Genomic DNA, 19359 nt, shown 5'->3' on the forward strand with positions numbered 1-19359 from the left:
ACTTCTTTATCTGTCTTTTTTCTTTCAGGGGACAAGGGTTTTGAGCTCATGGGAATGTTTAGGGGAGGTGTTCTTAGAGAGGGAATGGTGAGGTGTTGGAAGAGACTGCCCAGAGAGGCTGTGGATGCTCCGTCTGGATGGGGTGGGGCCGCGGGCAGCCTGGTTTAGTATCAGATCTGGAGGTTGGTGGATGGTTGGGATTGGAACTTGATGATCCTTGGGATTCCTTCCAATCCAAGCCATTCTGCGATTCTGTGACCTGTATTCATGACCTTGAATCAAGTTGGCATGTTCTTTTCTGGTTCTGTTCAAGGCTTACAACAGAAAAAGAACTGAAAAAAAACAAACAATACTTAGTAATAATACTTAAAATTCATCTGTTGCCTCAGGCGCAGATCTTCCCCTCAAATGGATTCGCATGCTTCCTGCTTAAGAACCTCTCTGGGTAGGATTATTTTAATGATGGTTCCCTTGAATGGTTTTAGAAGGGCAAAAGAGAATCTCATTATAATTTTGAAATACAGTTTCCTGACGCATGAAGGATACCTGCATATTTTGTTGCTCATTTTGGATTTGGACTTTTATTTTCATTGTTTTTCATCCACTGTAATCTGATCGAAGTAATGTGCCATATTCACTTCAAGTGACCTAATTAATTATGTGGGCTTTTTGAATTTGTTACCTCTATACTCTAATATGAAAATCGTCTTTATTTTGAAGATACAGAGAAATGATGCATGCCTTGAAGAATGTCATGTCGGTTGTGGTAGAGTCTTTAGTTAACAAGTTTGAAGAAGATCGGATGTGTAAAAAGGAGCTGGATAGTGAAACCAAGAAGAAATCTCAAAGTTATTATGGCACAGACAACTATTCCGACAGTGACTCTTCATTCAATCAAGTAAATGCATTTTTCTCTATGTTATGAAATAAGCATGATACTGCAAAATTTCTGCTAGCAGAGATTGAGAGGCAGCCCTAGAGAACGATTAATGCTTCCTATCTTTGATATAGTTGAAAATAAATGAAATGTCATTCTTATGCTTTGAAGTACTGAGCTTATGCTAGCTGTTTGACCTTTAGGTAGCATATACTGGGGATGAATCCTGTATGTACATTCTAAAGTACCAATGCAAATGTTGCACAGACTAAGAGAATAGTTAAAGCTGTATTTTATTCAATTTTTTTTGTAATTTTACTTTAAAAGCCAAATAACATATACTTTATTTCTGGACTGCTTCACTTTACTACTTCATGAATTATCATAGGGTGTTTTATGAAGATATAGGAAGCTTTTAAGTGAAGCAAAGCAATATTTGTAAGGGAAATTTTTATTTCTGTAAATTTACCTTTGGCCAAATCTCAGAGAATGTTTAACATCTGTACTAATTTAACATTAATTTCAACATTTCAAAGTTCTAATTATTAGAAGTAAATTAGATACAGAAAGACTGATTATCTTAATCTTCTGTTATTCAGCTTAATAAAATACATGAATGTTCATTGTATAATATGTATTACAGAGTTATACATTCATGAGTCAAGAAAAATTGCAGCTGCTTGTGGAAAAGCTTGACCCTATTCAGCCTAAGGAAGTAAGTTTAAGAGAAAAAATAGAAGATTGATACAAATTAATGTTTATGGCACATTGGAAAACAGGCTACTATGTAAGCATTCTTATGTACATAAGTGGAATCTTCTCTTGTTTCTTGTATCTTGGCTTCAGTGCTGTAAGTGCACGGCAATGCAGTATTTCACTCGTCGTGACAATCAGGCTCAAAAACTGTAGTTGCAGCAAGTATCTTAATTTTTTATCAGGAGTTTGTGTGTTATAGATGAGCATTTTTAGTTATAAAAAATTGTTATGCAAGGACTTAAGGTGAACTTTGGTTTCCTACATCCACATCTTTTGGTCTTTTTGATAAGTTCCATGTTGTTCTTTGTGTTATCCCTCTCAGGAGAGAGATGCCTGCAGATTTGCCAACAACCCGAGTTGAACGTGTGATGTTCAAGTTATGTTTGCCTTTCTGTCAGTGCCAGTGCAAATTTGGGTCTCTGACCTCCAGTCAATTGCTGGTGATTTTGAAACTTGGCAAAACTGGTATAAACATGGTGATTATGTAAGCCACATTTTCTTAGAAACCTAGGTAATGTGTCTGATGCTATTAAATATGGTTGAAATTTCATTTGGTTTCATTAATATGAAGTGACTAGAGATTAGTTATCTCACCTCGGTGTTATGGTGAGACCTATCTACCTTTCGGACATTTTCTCTCTCATATTTGATTTATTAGCTTCAATTTAATTATATTGTATTATAGTGTGTTATCTTGCATTCCAACACCATATTTAGTAAATTAGCTTGTTTCTCCTCAGATCGTTGCCACTGTTTTTAATTATTTTGGGGTCCCCTGTTTCCCTTTTCTAGAGGCGCAGTTTTTGCAGAATCCCTCCACCCCGCTGGTCATGGAACCGGACCGAACCAGCCTGTAAACCATTGATAAAATAAAAAAGTTATTTAGGTTATGAAGCCAATGAAAGTTCAGTAAAATACAGATTGTTTAGTAACTGTATTTCTGGTTTGCTTTATAGGCGTCTTAAAGAACAGCTAGGTGCAGTTGTAGCATTTGGTGGTGTTTTTCGTATATATTCCCTGGTAGCAAAATACTTGATGACAAACAGAAAGTAAGATAGAAATAAATACAGTCCTTTCATCTAGTATTGAAAATCTAATGCTATAAAATGTTTTTGTTGCTTCATAATACGTATATATATATATATATATATATATTTTTTTTTTTTCATCTCACAGACGTAGTGTTTTTCCCTGATCACCACGGGGAAGTATTTTGGGACTCCTTATCTGTTGTACAGCCAAGTCAAGTTCTTCCTTCCTCCAAATTAAATTGTAAATTACTTATTTGAAAGGTTGCTCTGGACAGATTTGCGTTGTGTATCTTTCTGACTTTTCAGGTTCGCCAAGAAGCATTGCAGACGCTGTGCTTGGCCCCTCCATCAGATGTACTGAACTCTGAGTGTTGGCCAAATCTGCGTAAGCACCTGACGATGTCTCTGTCAGATCCTGATGAAATATTCAGTGTAAGTTAGTTTATTGTACAGAGTCATTAGATATATAGCCATATTCAATAGTATTGAAAAAGAACGAGAAGCTACATGTGTATTATGAGTAGTCCAGCAAGGTCCTAAGGCACTTGTTATTTGTGTATGTGTCAGATGTATCTCCATCAGAAGAGGGGTGGCCATCAGGGACAGGGTGATTGTCCCCCTCTACTCTGCTCTTGTGAGGCCCCATATGGAGTACTATGTCCAGGTTTGGAGTCCCCTGTATAAGAAAGACAAAGAGCTGTTGGAGAGGGTCCAGAGGAGAGCCACAAAGATGATCCAGGGACTGGAGCACCTCCCCTATGAAGACAGGCTGAGGGAGATGGGCTTGTTCAGCCTGGAGAGAAGAAGGCTGCAGGGTGACCTCGTTGCAGGTTGCCCAGAGAGCTTGTGGATGCCCCATGCCTAGAGGCGCTCAAGGCCAGATTGGATGGGGCCCTGGGCAGCCTGGTCTAGTATTAAATGGGGAGGTTGGTGGCCCTGCATGTGGCAGGGGGGTTGGAGATTCATGATTCTTGAGGTTCCTTCCGACACTGACCATTCTGTGATTCTGTGAGATAAAGTTTTTGAAGCTAAAAAAAGACCTGTATGATTCCAACAGGTCTTGATTTAAAGGATTACAGCAGAACTTCAGTAGATTTTTAGACACTCACAATACTCATTTTTAGTGAGGGATGAAGAGGTTTGAATATTGTAAAACAAAATATTGGCAAAAATCTTGTGTAAAACGTGTCATGTTAATATTTAAGTCAGGCTTATACTCCATGATGATGAGAAAATAATACGCAGAAATATGGTGCAGGCAATGAAGAGGAAAGAATATGGTAGCTCCTTGAACTACTTTCAGATTATTTATTATGCCAATTAAGCCTCTTTTTCCTTCCTTTTCTGAATTTTAAAGTGATTTTTTCAAATAAATAAATGTTGCCTGAGCTGCTGTCATGTATTACTCTTTCAATTTGGAAGATCTACAGTTACTTAGTTTTAGTGCTAGTTACAGTCATTGGCATGTTTAATGACATAAAAAGCATTAGTGTTAACAGTAATTATGGTAATATTTGCCAGTCAGCTACTTTGTATTTTAGTGAGGCTTTGCACTGGTGCTGTCAGTTTAGGTAACATTTCTAGGGTTCTGGAGCTTTCTGTGGTAGCAAACTAATTATTTATAAAATATATTTCAGATCTGTAGAGATAACAGTATGTTAAGAATAGTGTCACTACATATTGTTTATTGTGCAATACTGGTACGCAGTTCTATGACTATGTAATATCTTGCTTGCTTTTTCTCTCTTAGGAGAAAATTCTTAGGTTTTATGCAAAAACCTTCTCTTCATCTCCATTTAATATGACAAGAGAAGTCTATACAAGTTTAGGTATGTGCATTAAATTACATTTTTGAATTCATGAGTCATGTACTTCCCAAAAAACATTTACCTTCTATGAAACAGTAAAATAAGTTTGTTTTGCCACTCTTGTCATGGGGCTGGGCTGGTTGTTTTTTTGCTTTGTTTTTTTAGCACAGCATTTGGAGTTTTACTTCCTTTCTGGAGAATATTCTCTTCGCATTTCATCAGGTCTGGATGTATCTAATGCAGACGTAACTCATATACTTAAAAAGGTACAAGTGAATTTTTCATGCCTTTTGTCTTTTTTGTTATTTTTGAAATATCACGGATAATTTTAAACTTTTAATACTGTTAACAGGTTCGTCTGTTAAATGAATACCAAAAGGAAGCTCCATCTTCCTGGATTCGTTATCCAGAAAAGTATGTTGCCTTCCATAATTCATTGTTGCTTTTCAATTTGTAGATTTTTTTTGACATATAATTAGATGCATGTGATGTTAGCAAAATACTTTAAAAGGGTGCGCAAATGACTTGTCAGTGGAAAGGGATAGAATCACAGAAGAAAAGTAGAATAGAGTAGGTGCGTAGGAGTGACCATGGATGAATTAAACTGTTTATTAAGCTTTCAGATTGTTTTGCAAAGTAACAAATGTGACATCTTGTGCTTACAAAATATGTAATTATTTTAAGAAAGTACACCTTAATATTGTTCATTTCTTCTATGGTAACATAAAGAATCCATGTCCTTATAAGATTGACTTAAAGATAACATTGTTGATATTTAATTTTTACCTAAACAGCAAGGATTTACATTAAGGTTTGGTTTAGAAGACTACTGACAGATTTAAGTGATTTTTGCTTTTGTTTTTTTTTTTTCCTATTTATGTCTTAAGGTACATGGAGGAAATAGTGGAGAGTACCTTGTCACTGTTGTCAGTAAAACATGATCCCAATCATTCTGCCTCTTCAGACTTCTTAAGTCCCATCTACTTTTTGGCTCTGCTGGATATCAAAGCTGTATGGTTTAAAAAGTGGACGGTAAGCAAAAAGAAAGTAAAAGAAAAACCCACCAAACTTGTTGATTTCAGACAAATCTTGAAAACTTTGCTTTTAACTGTTTTTATCACAGACCTACTAGGACGTTGATAACAAGCTATAGTAATAAAACCTGTAATTAAGGAAATCTGAGTTTCTTTAGGCATTGAGATCCTTTGACTTTTGTCACTAGTCCCTCTCTACCTCAAGAGTAAGTTAAATATTAAGGTACGCAAATTGTCTGCTCCAGTGGATATTAGAGTATTTTGCAGTCCGTCATTTCTAAACTTGTAATTTACAATTTGCTCAACGGTGTAAACTTGTAAAATACTTCAGCCTTGTTACTGATATGATTTTTACTGTATGATCTATTGCACATTCTGTGGAGGTTTTTCAATTTTTTTTTTTTTTTTTTTTTTTTTTTTTTTTTTTTGGTCATCTTAATCTCCTGCAAACAAAAGCCGGGTTGAATATAATATTAGTTTAAGCATGCTTGAGTTCAGTATGTTGAATATATATTGCACACAGGATCCTTAGTGGGACAGAATTTGAAATAATTTTGACTTTTGTTTCAAAACTAAAATTCATGTATTTGGAATTGACACCACTTCTTCTGTGTAATTTTAGCATGCACATTACAGCAGAACAGTGATACTTAGGCTTTTGGAAAAGAAATATAAATCTTTGGTAAGTATTTTCCAAGGATATTTCTACATGTTTGTTGGTTTTGCTTTGTTCTTTTTGTGAGAGCTGTTCCATGTTCATAGTCTAGATGAGGCTGGATGTGGCTCTGCGCAGCCTGGTCTAGTAGTTGGCAACTGTGCCCATGGCAGGGGGGTTGAAACTAGGTGATCTTTGTGGTCCTTTTCAACCCAGGCCAGTGTATGATTCGATGAGCAATTTTTTTCCCCCTAATTTTATCTTTGATTAAATGCACCAATTTTTAATACAGAGAAGATATGTGACCTGTTCTGAGTAAGTGGAACTTTGTTTTATAGCAAGTGTTTAAGTAGGATAATTATGTTAATATTTTATTTTGCATCCTTATTTATAATTATTTCTGTCATTGTATAAAAATAGAAAACATTGCATGAAAAAATGCAATAATAACTCTGCTGAATTTGGATGTAAAGTGAGTCAGAAGAAAATTGTACTCTTGAAAGTCAGATATGAACTGCTAAGGGATAAAAGTGTCAGCAAGTTAAATCAAATGGCTTGCAGCTAAAAGATTATGATAGGAAGTCCATAAGCAGGGTAGTTTTATGTGATGTGTAAGCATAGAGCAAGGTAGTTTATGTAATGGTGTGAAGGTAAGGGTGGCATGGTATTTTTTCTTTTTGTGCCTATCTGTAAGTTTTTGTCATTGTGAAAAAATCAAAAGGTCCAAAATGTAGTGCCTAAACATAGTTCTTTTTTCATGTGCTACATTGTGTTTCATTTCTAACTCCATGGTGATAAAATTTCAACTTTTATATACAATGATTGTATTACGTGAATGAATAATATTATGTAATAAAGCTGGAAGCACCCAGTAACTAACCTTAAGGTTTAGTAGATATAATATCAACAAAGTTTTTCACATATGTATAGTGAAAATCTTCCTAGTAATGATCATTTGGCAATCGAGGATTGTTATTAACTTCTCAAAATGCTTACATGTTCTCTGTCTTCTTGTTTGTAGATTGGTTGATTGGTTTAGCGTGCTTATACAGCTGAAGCTTGTGTTAATGTATTTTAATAGTCATAGTTTTGCATCCTTTCTCTTACCCCTTCCAAAGCCCTGAAACATTAAATAGCTTCAGTGATTTGAATTTATACATTCTTGTATTAATGGGCAATACTGGGATACCAAAGTAAATACGTTTCTTGTAAAATGACTAGTATTGCATTATTAGGTGCTCTTTTTTCCTACAGATTAATGCAGCTGTCCAGCAATGTCTTGATTATTTTGAATTTTGCAAGGCGGCAGTTTGTAAAACTTCCAGAGTCAATGACTTCCCTCAGCAGCATTCTAGTGAGTTTTTTTGCATCTATTGCATTACAAGCTCATGCATTTGCATTTTCAGTATCTTTGAGCATGGTTCCTCAAGAGGAAGACATCCTGTTTGTTCTTTTCCTAATCAAATATTTTATGTCTGGCTTTTGGGAGACCACTAGTAGTAGCTTTTAATTATTTATACTCTGTATATAAAATGATCTACATGTACTATAGACACATTATAAGTAGTAGCCACCTATTTAGAAGTACATTAATATAGTCAAGTACTAATTTTGTTTTCTTTTTGTTGTTGTTGTTGTTGTAGATAATGAGCAGAAGTTTTTTTATACTGGATCAGAATTGCAGTACATCTATTTTGTTCATTCATTATGCCTTTTAGGCAGATTGTTGATATATAAGCAAGGCCGAAATCTCTTTCCAGTACAGCTGAAAAACAAAAAAGGTAAGAGGAGAGGTGAGGAAAATGGAACCTTTTGAGTATATTTATACTTACGTATGTTTCCACTGCAATATTCTACCTGTTAAAGGATGAAGTTCTGTTTTAGCGATTCTGTGCCTGCCAAACTTTGTTAAAAGATGACATAGATAATTTTCAGTTTCAGCACTGTTTTTTAATTTTTGGTGGATATGATTGAATAGAGCATTTTTTACTTAATATATGTATTAGTTTCATGTTGAAAAAGGGTTGGATCAGTATATGATTCAGTCTTTCTAGCTATGAGTAATATCTTTTGTCGAGGCAGCTGATATAACTGATTGTCTGGTGAAGTCCCTGGTGACTGGATAAAGGGAAACATTACTCCCACTTTTAAGAAAGGGAGAAAGGAAGACCTGGGAAACTACAGGCCGGTAAACCTCACCTCTGTACCTGGGAAGATCATGGAGCAGATCCTTCTAGAAGCTATGTTAAGCACATATGAGATAAAGAGGTGATTCGAGACAGTCAACATGGCTTCACCAAGGGTGGATCGTGCCTGACCAATCTGGTGGCCTTCTATGATGGAGTGATGGCTTCGGCCCTGCAGAGAATGACTTGGGGATCAAGCTGGACTTGGTAGATAACAAGCTGGAGATGAGCCAGCAGTGTGCACTTGCAGCCTGGAAAGCCAACCGTGTTCTGGGCTGCATTAAAAAAGGGGTGGCCAGCAGGGAGAGAGAGGTGATTGTCCCCCTCTACTCGGCTCTTGTGAGGCCTCATCTGGAGTACTGCGCCCAGGCCTGGGGACCCCAGTACAGGAAGGATGTGAAGCTCCTGGAGCAGGTCCAGAGGAAGGCCACTAAGATGATTATAGGGCTGAAGCAGCTCTCCTATGAGGAAAGGTTGAGGGAACTGGGCTTGTTTAGCTTGGAGAAGAGAAGGCTCTGGGGAGACCTCATTGCAGCCTTCCAGTACTTGAAGGGAGCATATAAACAGGAGGGGGGAGCGTTGTTTATGAGGGTGAATAGTGATAGGACAAGGGGGAATGGTTTTCAACTGAGACAGCGGAGATTTAGATTAGATATTAGGAGTGAGTTCTTCATGCAGAGGGTGGTGACACACTGGAGCAGGTTGCCCAAGGAGGTTGTGGATGCCCCATCCCTGGAGGCATTCAAGGCTAGGCTGTATGTGGCTCTAGGTGGCCTGGTGTGGTAGTTGGTAACCCTGCCCATGGCAGGGGGGTTGAAACTAGATGATCTTTGAGGTCCTTTTCAACCCAGGCGATTCTGTGATTGGAAAGAGAAGTGCTTCTAGATTTCACATGTGAAACCAAATCAGGACTTCAAACTTAATATAATTTTACCAATTACTCTGAGTTTGACTTGATTACATAATGTAACATTACAGAGGGAATGATCTATAGCTATGAAACAGAAGTGTTAGTAAGTACAGGAGAGATAAGATGGAAAAGCCCTTGGAAGTCCAGAGAAATCTACATTTAGTGATACACAATGTGATAACAGTTGTAGCTTTCCATTACATTAGTATCTCTGTTAATCCAATGCAGAGTTAATTGCATTTCTGGATAGCAGTAATTATGTCTATTAAAGATTTTTCATAACTCCAATTTGAGGATCAGTCCTTAAGAGACCCAGTATAGAAAGTTGCGAGGAAGAAACATCCACTCACTGCATCATTTTTTTTTTCAATTATATATTATTTGTATAATTCCATGTAAGCAATGATCTTCTGAATTATACTTACTTTTTTCTCTCCCTACAAAAGTAACAGTCTCGTCCTCTGCTTCATGGATACCAGCCCTTTCCTCACAAATTTATAAAATTGCAGTCATACTTGAGTTTCCAGAGTGCTCTTTTCTTTCTTTTTTTTTTTATAGATTGCGTATCCCTAACTGATCTGTTGGTATTGTTTACTCAACTTATTTATTACTCTCCAAGTTACTCAAAGGAGGCTTTGGCAGCATATACAGGTAAATGTTTTTAATATATGCTAAAATGTATAATAATAGTGAGACCTCTGGTAACATTTAAAGAAATGTTTAAAGAACATGTATAAAAAAATAATTTGGGTCTGTTTGTTGTGCAGATTTTTATCTTCCTTTTCTCTATAAGGTTTTGTCCCTCTCTCTAGCTGTTAAACCATTGCTTAAAGAAAGTGTTATTAATACAGCATTTACATAGGCTACATGCATATGTTTATGTAATTTAATACATACGTTCATAATTCTTGTGTTTAACAGACAATTATTCTCCAGCAAGTCTTGTTATGGAGATTCTGCAAGTGTTCTGTGATCAAACAGGGTGTGCTACTGACTGTTTATATACAGATGTAGTGATGGATGCCCTACTTGATCCTCTTCAAAGTTTACTGAATGGTACAGAGGTTTGTAGTAGTCTTCAAAATAAATTTCAAATGTGTAGTATATTATATTTTTAATATTTTTTCAGAAAAATTATGTTGTCATGTGGTAACTCCAGTAGTATTTTCTACTTTAACTATTATAGTAAGCTTAAATAGTATATATTGTCATTATCATTTATCACTTAATGTCTTTATCATTTGTCATACAGTTTTCTTCAAATCTTGTGAATAGTAGAAAAAATTGAACTGTTGTGAGACCATTCCCTTAGTAACTTTTTTCTTCCTATGCTTTTTCCTATTTTATGTTATCTTTCTAATCCACTCTGTCTGCTATTTAAAAGGAAGCTTACTTTTATTAATTTCTAAATTTGGTTGACATCTTGAAATTAAATGTTCCCAGTGATTAGTGTGGGCAAAATACATAATGCCATGTGGAAAATTACAGTTTTACGAATTGGTAAAAGGAAGAGATTTAAAACAAAACAAAACTCTGTAAGATCTGTACAAATCTTGTGAAATACTGTCTACCTTTAAGTAGTTGAAAGTTTAGTTGAACTTGCCTGGCAAGGAGGTTTAAGTTTCAGCTTATACTATTGTTTTTGTTTTCATTGCTTTAGGTGACTGTAAATCTCAAGAAAGAGAAAGTGAGGACCTGGATCTAGTGTGCATTAAGAGCCTGAGCTATGGTATTTGAGAGAAACCAATAGCTGAGAAGTTCGTACAAAAGACAGTCTAGATTCCCAATTTTACTACCTCCTCCTCCTCCAGATTCTTAATTTTTTTTAATATCCTGCTGATTATTATTTTGTGAATTTTTAGGAAAGATTCTTCATATTAGTGCCTATCAAAAATATTCCAGTGCTTACAGTATTTTCAAATATTTTATAGCATTTCTGTCCATAATGTTTAAAAAACTACTAACATGATTTTCAACACTATATACTCTTAGTTGTTTTGCCAGTGTCTGTACTAAGTAGCATCACTTATACATTTTATTTTATATTTATGGATACTTTTCAGGATTAACACTTCAAGATGTTGTGATTTTATTGCAGACTGCAAAAGTGTAGTGCAGATTTTTTGAAGGACTAAAAATTGTTAAGCCTGAATATACTGTAGGCACTAATTATCAAATTTAAAAAATAGTACTAAGATGATAATGCATGGATTGGCTGAGATGGAGGGCTGGATAATCCTCCAAGCAATCTTCATGGTCACATTGGATTCTAAAGCATAATGAGAGACAAATGTATGCAGTAGTAACTTTTTAATTGGTAAGGTAGTAAGTCAGTCTTTAACAGCTCTTCGTTTTCTCTTTTTTAATGTGATACTCACCTGTCACACACAGGTAGCTGAATTCTCACCAATTATAAGAAATCATGCAATTTAGTAACAGATTTTTTAACAAAAAAACCCCAGGTCTTATTCAGGAATACTTAATGCCCATTAGCTGTAGCATGCTATGTATATGCTGTGAATCTGAGAATTGCCATGTTTCTTCTAATGAAGGTACAATTTATTTTGTATCCAATCTGACAAACCAACAACTAGGAAAGACTGACGAAGTCACAATAGCCTTTTCTCTTCTACCAGAATTGTAATTCCTGTTTCCCAGGCAAACCACTGGCACTTTGTAGACACACTCATGAATCCAACATTGCAATGAAGGATGTGGCTCTCCAGTGCTGGATTGTGTCTGTCTCAGACTCTGAGGCCAGTGGCCACATACCTGACTTCATTTGAGAATGGAAAGCATTGGAGACTCATACAAGGCTCCTTAGCTGCACAGTGGGCCTAATGAAAAAACGCTCATGTTATTTGGGCCACACATCTGCTTTAAGAGTAAAGATTTTACCTGTTAAGCAGTGTGGTGTTGCGTAACAACAGTAGAGAGAGAAACTCGGTGACTATGAGCAGGAATTGTCAAAAGTATTTGTTTATGAGCAATAAATAATAATTTTTTTGACTTTCTGAGTTCCTGTGGTCTCTGAGTTGCTGCTGAAGCAAGTACAGAACTAGTACAGAATATAGTATTCACATTGAAGATCAAGTACTGTGTGTTTTTTCTTGACCAGGGAAAGCAAAATAGTACTATTCCAAAGAGAAAGTGATAGCATGGTGTTTTCCTTCTTTAAAATTCTAAACAGCCAAACGCAGTAATCTAAAAATAAAATGTCATTTCTTTTAACCCTCAGTTACAGAGGTAATTTTAAAGAGAGAAAAAAACAAAATCCTAATAATAGTTATCTCTGATAACACTGACTGCTGGCATTAACGGTAAATTCTTTAAATTGTAAAGTAATAAGACTATTTTTCCTGGGTGCAATATATAATACGCAGATCTACCAATAAGAGAAAAATCAGGAGCTGAATTGCTTAGCAGTGTGAAAATCCCTTCTCCCGTGAGTTCAGCGATCTTTGATAAATAACAGAGGAGTGGAAAGGATTTGAGCAGCGGACTTCAGCTTTATGGTAGTGGTGCTCTGCTCTGACATACTAAGCATTTAATAAATGCCACTCGGAATAGTACTCCCCTTTAGCTCATCTTTGCCTAATCTTTGATCTCTCTGTTGACTCTATCCTGTTTTCTTGGGTACAGCGTCTGTTTATAAATCTGGGTAATTTGAAGTTTCTGGATGGGAGAGACTCTGGTTATCTCTTGACTGTATATTCACAGAATCACGCAATAATTGAAGTTGGAAGAGGACCTCTGGAGGTCTTCTGGTCTAAACAGGCCTACTTAAAGCCTCTTGCATAGGACTGTATCCAGATGGCTTTTGAATCCCTTAAAGGAAATGCTACAATCTCTCTGGGCAACCTGTGCCATTGCTTAGTCACCCTTAGAGTAAAAGAGTCATAGTCAGACTGAGGTGTACAGATAGGAACAGTTTTGGTGACACATTTAAGACTCTAGAATAAGATCTGCAGAATCACAGCTTCTGTCTACTGACAGAAGCTCCCTAATATTCCTAATATGTTATTAATATAACATTTCCTCCCTAATAATCCTATCCTTGGGCTCGGCTGCCTATGGTCAGTAGCTTAGGTAACGGGGTGAAGCCTTGAAGGGTGATGCTTGAGAAAGCTCTGTCAGAAAGCCTCAGCAGAGACCACTCACCACCCCAGTTCCAGCAATGCAGCAATGTTTCTGCTAATATGCCTCAGTGTGGACTCAGTCCACCCTTCTCTCAGGAATGTTTTTAAAGTTCTCACATTGATTTCCTGCCTGTACTGCGTTATAACAACACTGAAGCCATGTGTCCCATTGATTTGTACCCCAACCCATAGACAATGCTTGGCTTGTTTGAGCTCAGATTCTGTGACAGCTTTGTCACTGTTGACTTGCATGGTTATCACTGGGTTGTGACTAACCCTAATTAATTATTGACTCAGCTTCCTAGCTTAACCTCAGACCTCCTTTGTCTCAATGGAAGGGATCTGAATTGTTGGGTGAACCTGGTTGCCATCGCAAACTTTATGTACTCTTTTTGCTTGGGTGTGGAAGGACTGCCTGCCCATCTGATGGAGAGCCACTGCCTCTGAATGCCTCTCCATCCCTCTTATCTTGCAGTTTTCCTTGCAGAGCAACTTGTGCTTGCTGCTCCCTGACAGATTCTTTGTGTGGAGTACTTGTATTTTGCTTGTATACCATTATAATAATTTCATTTACTAACAAGTAATGGCCTGTTTAGGACTTTTCAGGTAGCATAATCACAAGTGATGGTGCCAGGCCAAACATTCTGAATCCCAGTGGTAAATGCTCAGGCCCTCTTTGTTATAGCTCTGTTGTTCAGTGTTCTGATGTGAACGAGAAATTGGCAGGTGACTTTTGTTTTGCTTCAGCAGTGAAGGCTTCCTCATGATTACAGAGCAAGTGGCTGTTTAGGCTTACCTCTGCCTAGATATGAGTTGGACGCAAAAGATCTTCCTGTGCAACTGGAATTCCATGTCTTGCCAAAGAGTTTCCAGTGCATATGCAGCAAAACAATAGTGTGTTTCTCACCTTGACTCAGATACTAGATGGTTTATCAAGAATCTTTCCACGTTCATTGCGGGAAAAGAGAGAAGAGTTTAGTAATGTCTGTTCTCTGTATTTTGTAGTCATTAGATTTCTGCCGTAATCATTAAAAGTGGCAATTACTGCCTTCTGTGATGTAGATTTTTATGTGATAGCATTTGAGCATAGGCTGCTTTCCTTTTGTTTAAACCATCCAGCAGACATCAGAAAGGTGACCTTCATTCAAATTCTGCATATATAAGCCAGACTTGAATAAACAGCTTTTACTAAAGCAATTAATTTAAAACTTTTTTTTGGCTCCCAAACAGGTATTTATAAATTGCCTTGAAACCACTTTAATTGATATAGCTGATATTTTGGCAAGGATTGCTGCTGCAGAAGATGGTCTTTCTGTTCTTCTTTATGGAGGAAATAAAAACTCTGCAAAAGAAAATAGGTAAGAAGTGAATAACATTAGTGAGGAATTTAATGAATTGTGCTAGTCTTATGAGGAGATAGTCAGTTTTAAAAAAACATTTGTAGCATGTTTTGTTTGTGTTTGAAGTATAAATATCTCATTATCAAATAGAAAGTGTTTTTAAGAATGTGTAAGAAAGAGATTTATGTGTATAACCAGATAAAATCACACTTCTAAGAAATAAGTGAATTGCTCCAAAAGTAATGCCTCCCAGTTGTTTCCATGGAAACTGCAACAGGCAAATAGAGCACAATAATACTGCTTGAAAGAGAAATTCTCAGCTACAGAATGCTATGTTTCAGTGTTGCCACCATGATTAGCTATGCATTTTCACCAATGATGGACAAGAGCCTGCATGCTGCAGGCGTATGTGTGAAGTCATGTATGTGAAGGTCTTCATGGCTGTATGGAATGTAGTTTGTCTTTCATACCGCTGCTGCCCCTGCTGAAGCACGCTATCTACCCACCATCTCACCTATGCAAGCGTCCACTGTTTTGTCTCCATAAACGTTAGCAAACATTGTTGAATGACAGTGGGTGCAGTATTTTCCGCATGGAGGAATTCAGTTACACGCTTTTGCTTCATAAATACTTCCATATCAGACACCATTTTGTCAGATTGCCCCTTTGCTGCCATCTCTAACAATGCAACACAACGTAATGGAATACTGATGGGAAGCTTCAGCTTCAAAACACAGTTTGTGTAGTTCACAGCCATTTGGGCAAGATGTTAGACAGTGGCTGCATGTTTGTTTTATGTGGACCAGTAGCTAAAGTAAAATCATTTGCTTTATATTCTTTATTTGGACTACTGTTGGAAGTATTAGTATATTGGATTCTTCCATAGTGGGTCGTAATTTCTTTCCACTACTCCTAGAAAAATTTAACTAAGCTCTGACAAAGAATTTTTTTCAGGGCTCATTGAAGACTACAAACCAACATTTTAAAAGTGTTATTTTATTTCCAGTCCTACAGCTGTTCATATAATTGTTCAGTTTACAAAGAAACTTCTTCATGACGACATTTCTCTTTTATCTGGATCCGAGCTTTTGCAAGTTGTTAAAGGAGCTTTCATTTTTGTATGTCGTCAGATGTACAGAACATGTGAAGGCCTGCAGATGCTAATTCCTTACGGCTTGCATGAATCAATTGGAGAGGCCTGGAAAAAGGTAAATCTTATTTTGGAACTGGGAAGTTTAGAAAAATCTTACTTTGAGAGATTTATCTTAATGTGACAGTTTTTCATTAGTGTAGATTCCTCTTACTTAAGAAGTGAGGTAGGAATGCTTCGAATTGTTCTAAAAGTGAAGTTCTACTTTTCAGAATTTCCTTCTGTATGTAAACATAGCAGCAGCTTAAATTGGGACTTATGTGTCTTAAGATTTAAACCAGGAACTCTGAAGATGTATAGGTAGGCCTATCATTCATTGATCAACTCCTTTTTAAACATCGTAATTGATGCTAGAAATTATTTAATGTTCACTATTTGTCTGCTTGGATTTTAGTAAAGCATTTGACACTGTTTCCCTCAGTATTCTCTTGGAGAAACTGGTTGCTCATGCCTTGAACAAGTGTCCAGTTGTCTGGATGAAGAGCATGCTCAAACAGTCCCAGTGAATGGTGTTCAGTCCAGATTGCTGCTGGTCTCCAGTGGTGTTCCCTAGCAATCAGTCGTAGGGCAGATTTTGTTTAACATTTTTATCAGAGATTGGGTGGAGGAGATCAAGTGCGCCCTCACTGAGTTTGCAGGCAATACCAAGTTAGGCAGGACTTCCTACTTCACAGTAGGAAGGCTTTGCAGAAGGATCTGTATAGGCTAAATCAGTGTGCGAAATCCAATATCACGACTTTCAACAAGGGTGTCAGCTACTGCAACTTGAGTTGTAACAACCTCACGTAGAGGTACAGTCTTGGGGAAGAGTAATGGGAATGTTGTCCAGCAGAAAAGTACCTAGAAATCCTGGTTGGAAGCTGGCTGAACATGAAGCCAGAAGTGTGCCTGGTTAGTCAAGATGGCCAATGCCATCGTGTCAGAAATACTGTGGCCAGTATGACTCAGGAAGTGATTTGTCCCTTTGTACACACCTGAAATACCGTGTTTGGTTTTGGACCCCTCACTTACAGGAAGGATGTTTGGCTACTCAAATGTGTGCAGAGAAGAGTGACTTAAATATTTGACTTAAATGGTTAGATGCTACTGAGATATTCTCAAAGTTCAGGAGTTATTCTCAAAGATGAATGGTCTGAAAAACAAGATTTTTGAGGAATGACTGAGGGAATTGAGGTTGTTTTATGTAGAGAACAGGAAGCAGAGGAGGGGCCTCCTTGCTGGAAGAAGGTTGCAGTGAAGAGAATGTCCAGCCTCTTTTCTAAAATTTTAAGTGATGGGATGTGAGGAAAGGGGCCAGGGGAGATTTAGACATTATATTAAGAAGAATTTTTTCGTGGTCAAACATCAGAACGGTCTACCCACAAAAGTGATGGTGTCCCATTCCTAAATGTATTGATAAGTGTGAACATGACACTAAGGAACGTAGTTAAGTGATGGGATTTGGTAGGTCAGGTTCATTGTTGGTTTTCATTGATCCTGGAGGCCTTTTCTAATCTGTGGATGATTCTGTGATTCTGTATTTGTCACTGTCTGCTAGAGATCTGATCTTCATTCCTGGTCTGGGCTGTTTTGTAAGGAAAAACTCTTCAGATGCGATCTCAATATTTTTGAAGTTAAACCAATTAGTTTTGTGGAAGATAGAAAAATATTTGACAAATATTTGACTTAAATGGTTGACTTAAGTGGTTAGATGCTACTGAGATATTCTTAAGAGACTGTAATAAGATGCACGAACTGGAGTTCTTGTGTTATCTGTGTGGATACGTTATGCAGAGTGTACACTTTCACTTCCATCTGATTACTAGTCTAGTGCATTTTCTGCTGGAAAGATCATGGGACAACTGTGAAGACTGTTCTGCTTTCTATTATAAATTTACTGAACAATATATGTAGATCCTTCCTTACTCACTATTTTTTCTTCTATTTTTATTGCTCCTATAATCATATGCAGTGTGGAAATTCTTGCCAATTATTATGTAGGTTGCTCTGAAAGTAATGCCTTCTATTTATTTCCTTGGAAACTGCAGCAGGTACAAAGAGCATAATACAGTATTTGATAGAGCAAATTCTTAGCTACAAAACACTGCTTTTCAACACTGCATTTCATCATGATCAGGTATGCATTTTCACCAATGATGATAGGCCTACATGTTAGGCTTGTAAAAATCTGCATGGCTGTCCGTAATGTGGCTTGTCTTTCACAGCACTGCTGAAACGCACCACCCAGCACCTCATTGTGCTCACACCCACTGTTTGGTCTCCATAAAAGCTCAGCAAGCATTGATGAATGTCAGTGGGTGCAATTTTTTTTGCGTGGAAGAACTCAGTTATACAGGTTTGTTTCATATGCACTTCATGTCAGACACCATTTTGTCAAACTGCGCATCTACTGCCATCGGTAATAATGCAACAGAGCACAACAGAATATTGGTGGGAAGGTTCAGCCTCTATTGTCATATGACCAACATCAGTCTTTGATGTCAGGGGCCAGCATAATAAAATAGAGGCACTACTTCTGGAGCAGCCCTCATGTTATTGTTAAGATGGAAGAATGACATCAGGTGCTGCTTGCAAAAGCAGTTTTCAAAAAGTTCACAGTGAAGTAAAATTCAAACAAATGTTGAAATCATGAAAGTAACTTGGACAATATTTAGGTAACATACAAAACTTCAGTTTTGACTTCCCTCTAAGCTGAAACATTGTATTTGAACTATGGATACCAAAATTCTTAGTGGAAACAAACAAAATTAAGCTGTGTTACTTCACTTTATATTGAAAAATGCAATCAACTCCCCTCCTTCCCCTCCCCCCCCCCCACCCCCCCCCCACACACAGTGACTGTAAAATATTTTCTTAGAGGAGAAGGATCAAGCCAAGATGGAAATAAAAGCTGACAAAAGACTAAAGACTTTTTTTGGAGAAAAGGAAGCAGGAGAGCGATTGATTGCAAGGGAAACAGAATGGAACAGCTATTCTTGACAAATGCTGCATGCTTTAATTATGCTTAGAAATGGTCGCAGTGTATTCTAAGGCAGAAAGTATCAGATGAAACATGAATAGAAGACTTAAATAATTAGCTTTCAGATATTTCTTACCGCTTCCATATAAGGGTATGATCATGAAAGCATAAATTTTGATAGAAAATAAAATATTACAACTATAATTATTATATCAGAGGAAATTCAAATTCCCATTATAAAATTGGTTTTGAAATTTATGTTCTTCTCTGCCTGAAGAACTTCAGAATCTTATTGAATTATAGAGTTTAGTTCAATTTAACCATGCTGAAATTTGTGTAACTCAAAAATCTGTCAATCATGTTTATGCTTTCTTGTTATGTAAGCAGTTAATCTTACTTGAACTAACCTGTTTATCTATTTAATGTTTATCACAGTCAGGCTGGCATATGCTTTTGATGGGCATTTCCTGTTATTTGCTCTAAAGCATCTCATCAACCATGCATTTTCAAAATA

At 36.9% G+C, this 19359-nt stretch overlaps 1 protein-coding gene across 1 annotated transcript in view; it reads left to right on the forward strand.

Moving 5' to 3' along the window:
• Positions 1 to 19359, forward strand: part of TBC1D32 (TBC1 domain family member 32) — a gene marked incomplete at both ends in the record, with an annotated part of 76964 nt that overhangs the window by 3352 nt on the left and 54253 nt on the right. Inside the window, 14 exons of the mRNA XM_079549991.1 lie at positions 721 to 898; positions 1521 to 1592; positions 2971 to 3096; positions 4415 to 4493; positions 4638 to 4738; positions 4825 to 4886; positions 5360 to 5504; positions 6129 to 6188; positions 7416 to 7515; positions 7805 to 7942; positions 9816 to 9908; positions 10179 to 10321; positions 14627 to 14754; positions 15743 to 15944. Of these exons, the coding sequence (XP_079406117.1) occupies positions 721 to 898; positions 1521 to 1592; positions 2971 to 3096; positions 4415 to 4493; positions 4638 to 4738; positions 4825 to 4886; positions 5360 to 5504; positions 6129 to 6188; positions 7416 to 7515; positions 7805 to 7942; positions 9816 to 9908; positions 10179 to 10321; positions 14627 to 14754; positions 15743 to 15944 (1627 nt within the window). The remainder of the gene's footprint in view (positions 1 to 720; positions 899 to 1520; positions 1593 to 2970; positions 3097 to 4414; positions 4494 to 4637; positions 4739 to 4824; positions 4887 to 5359; positions 5505 to 6128; positions 6189 to 7415; positions 7516 to 7804; positions 7943 to 9815; positions 9909 to 10178; positions 10322 to 14626; positions 14755 to 15742; positions 15945 to 19359) is intronic.

This window comes from Tetrao urogallus (assembly GCF_951394365.1).
Source record: "Tetrao urogallus genome assembly, chromosome: 2".
NCBI lineage: Eukaryota > Metazoa > Chordata > Aves > Galliformes > Phasianidae > Tetrao > Tetrao urogallus.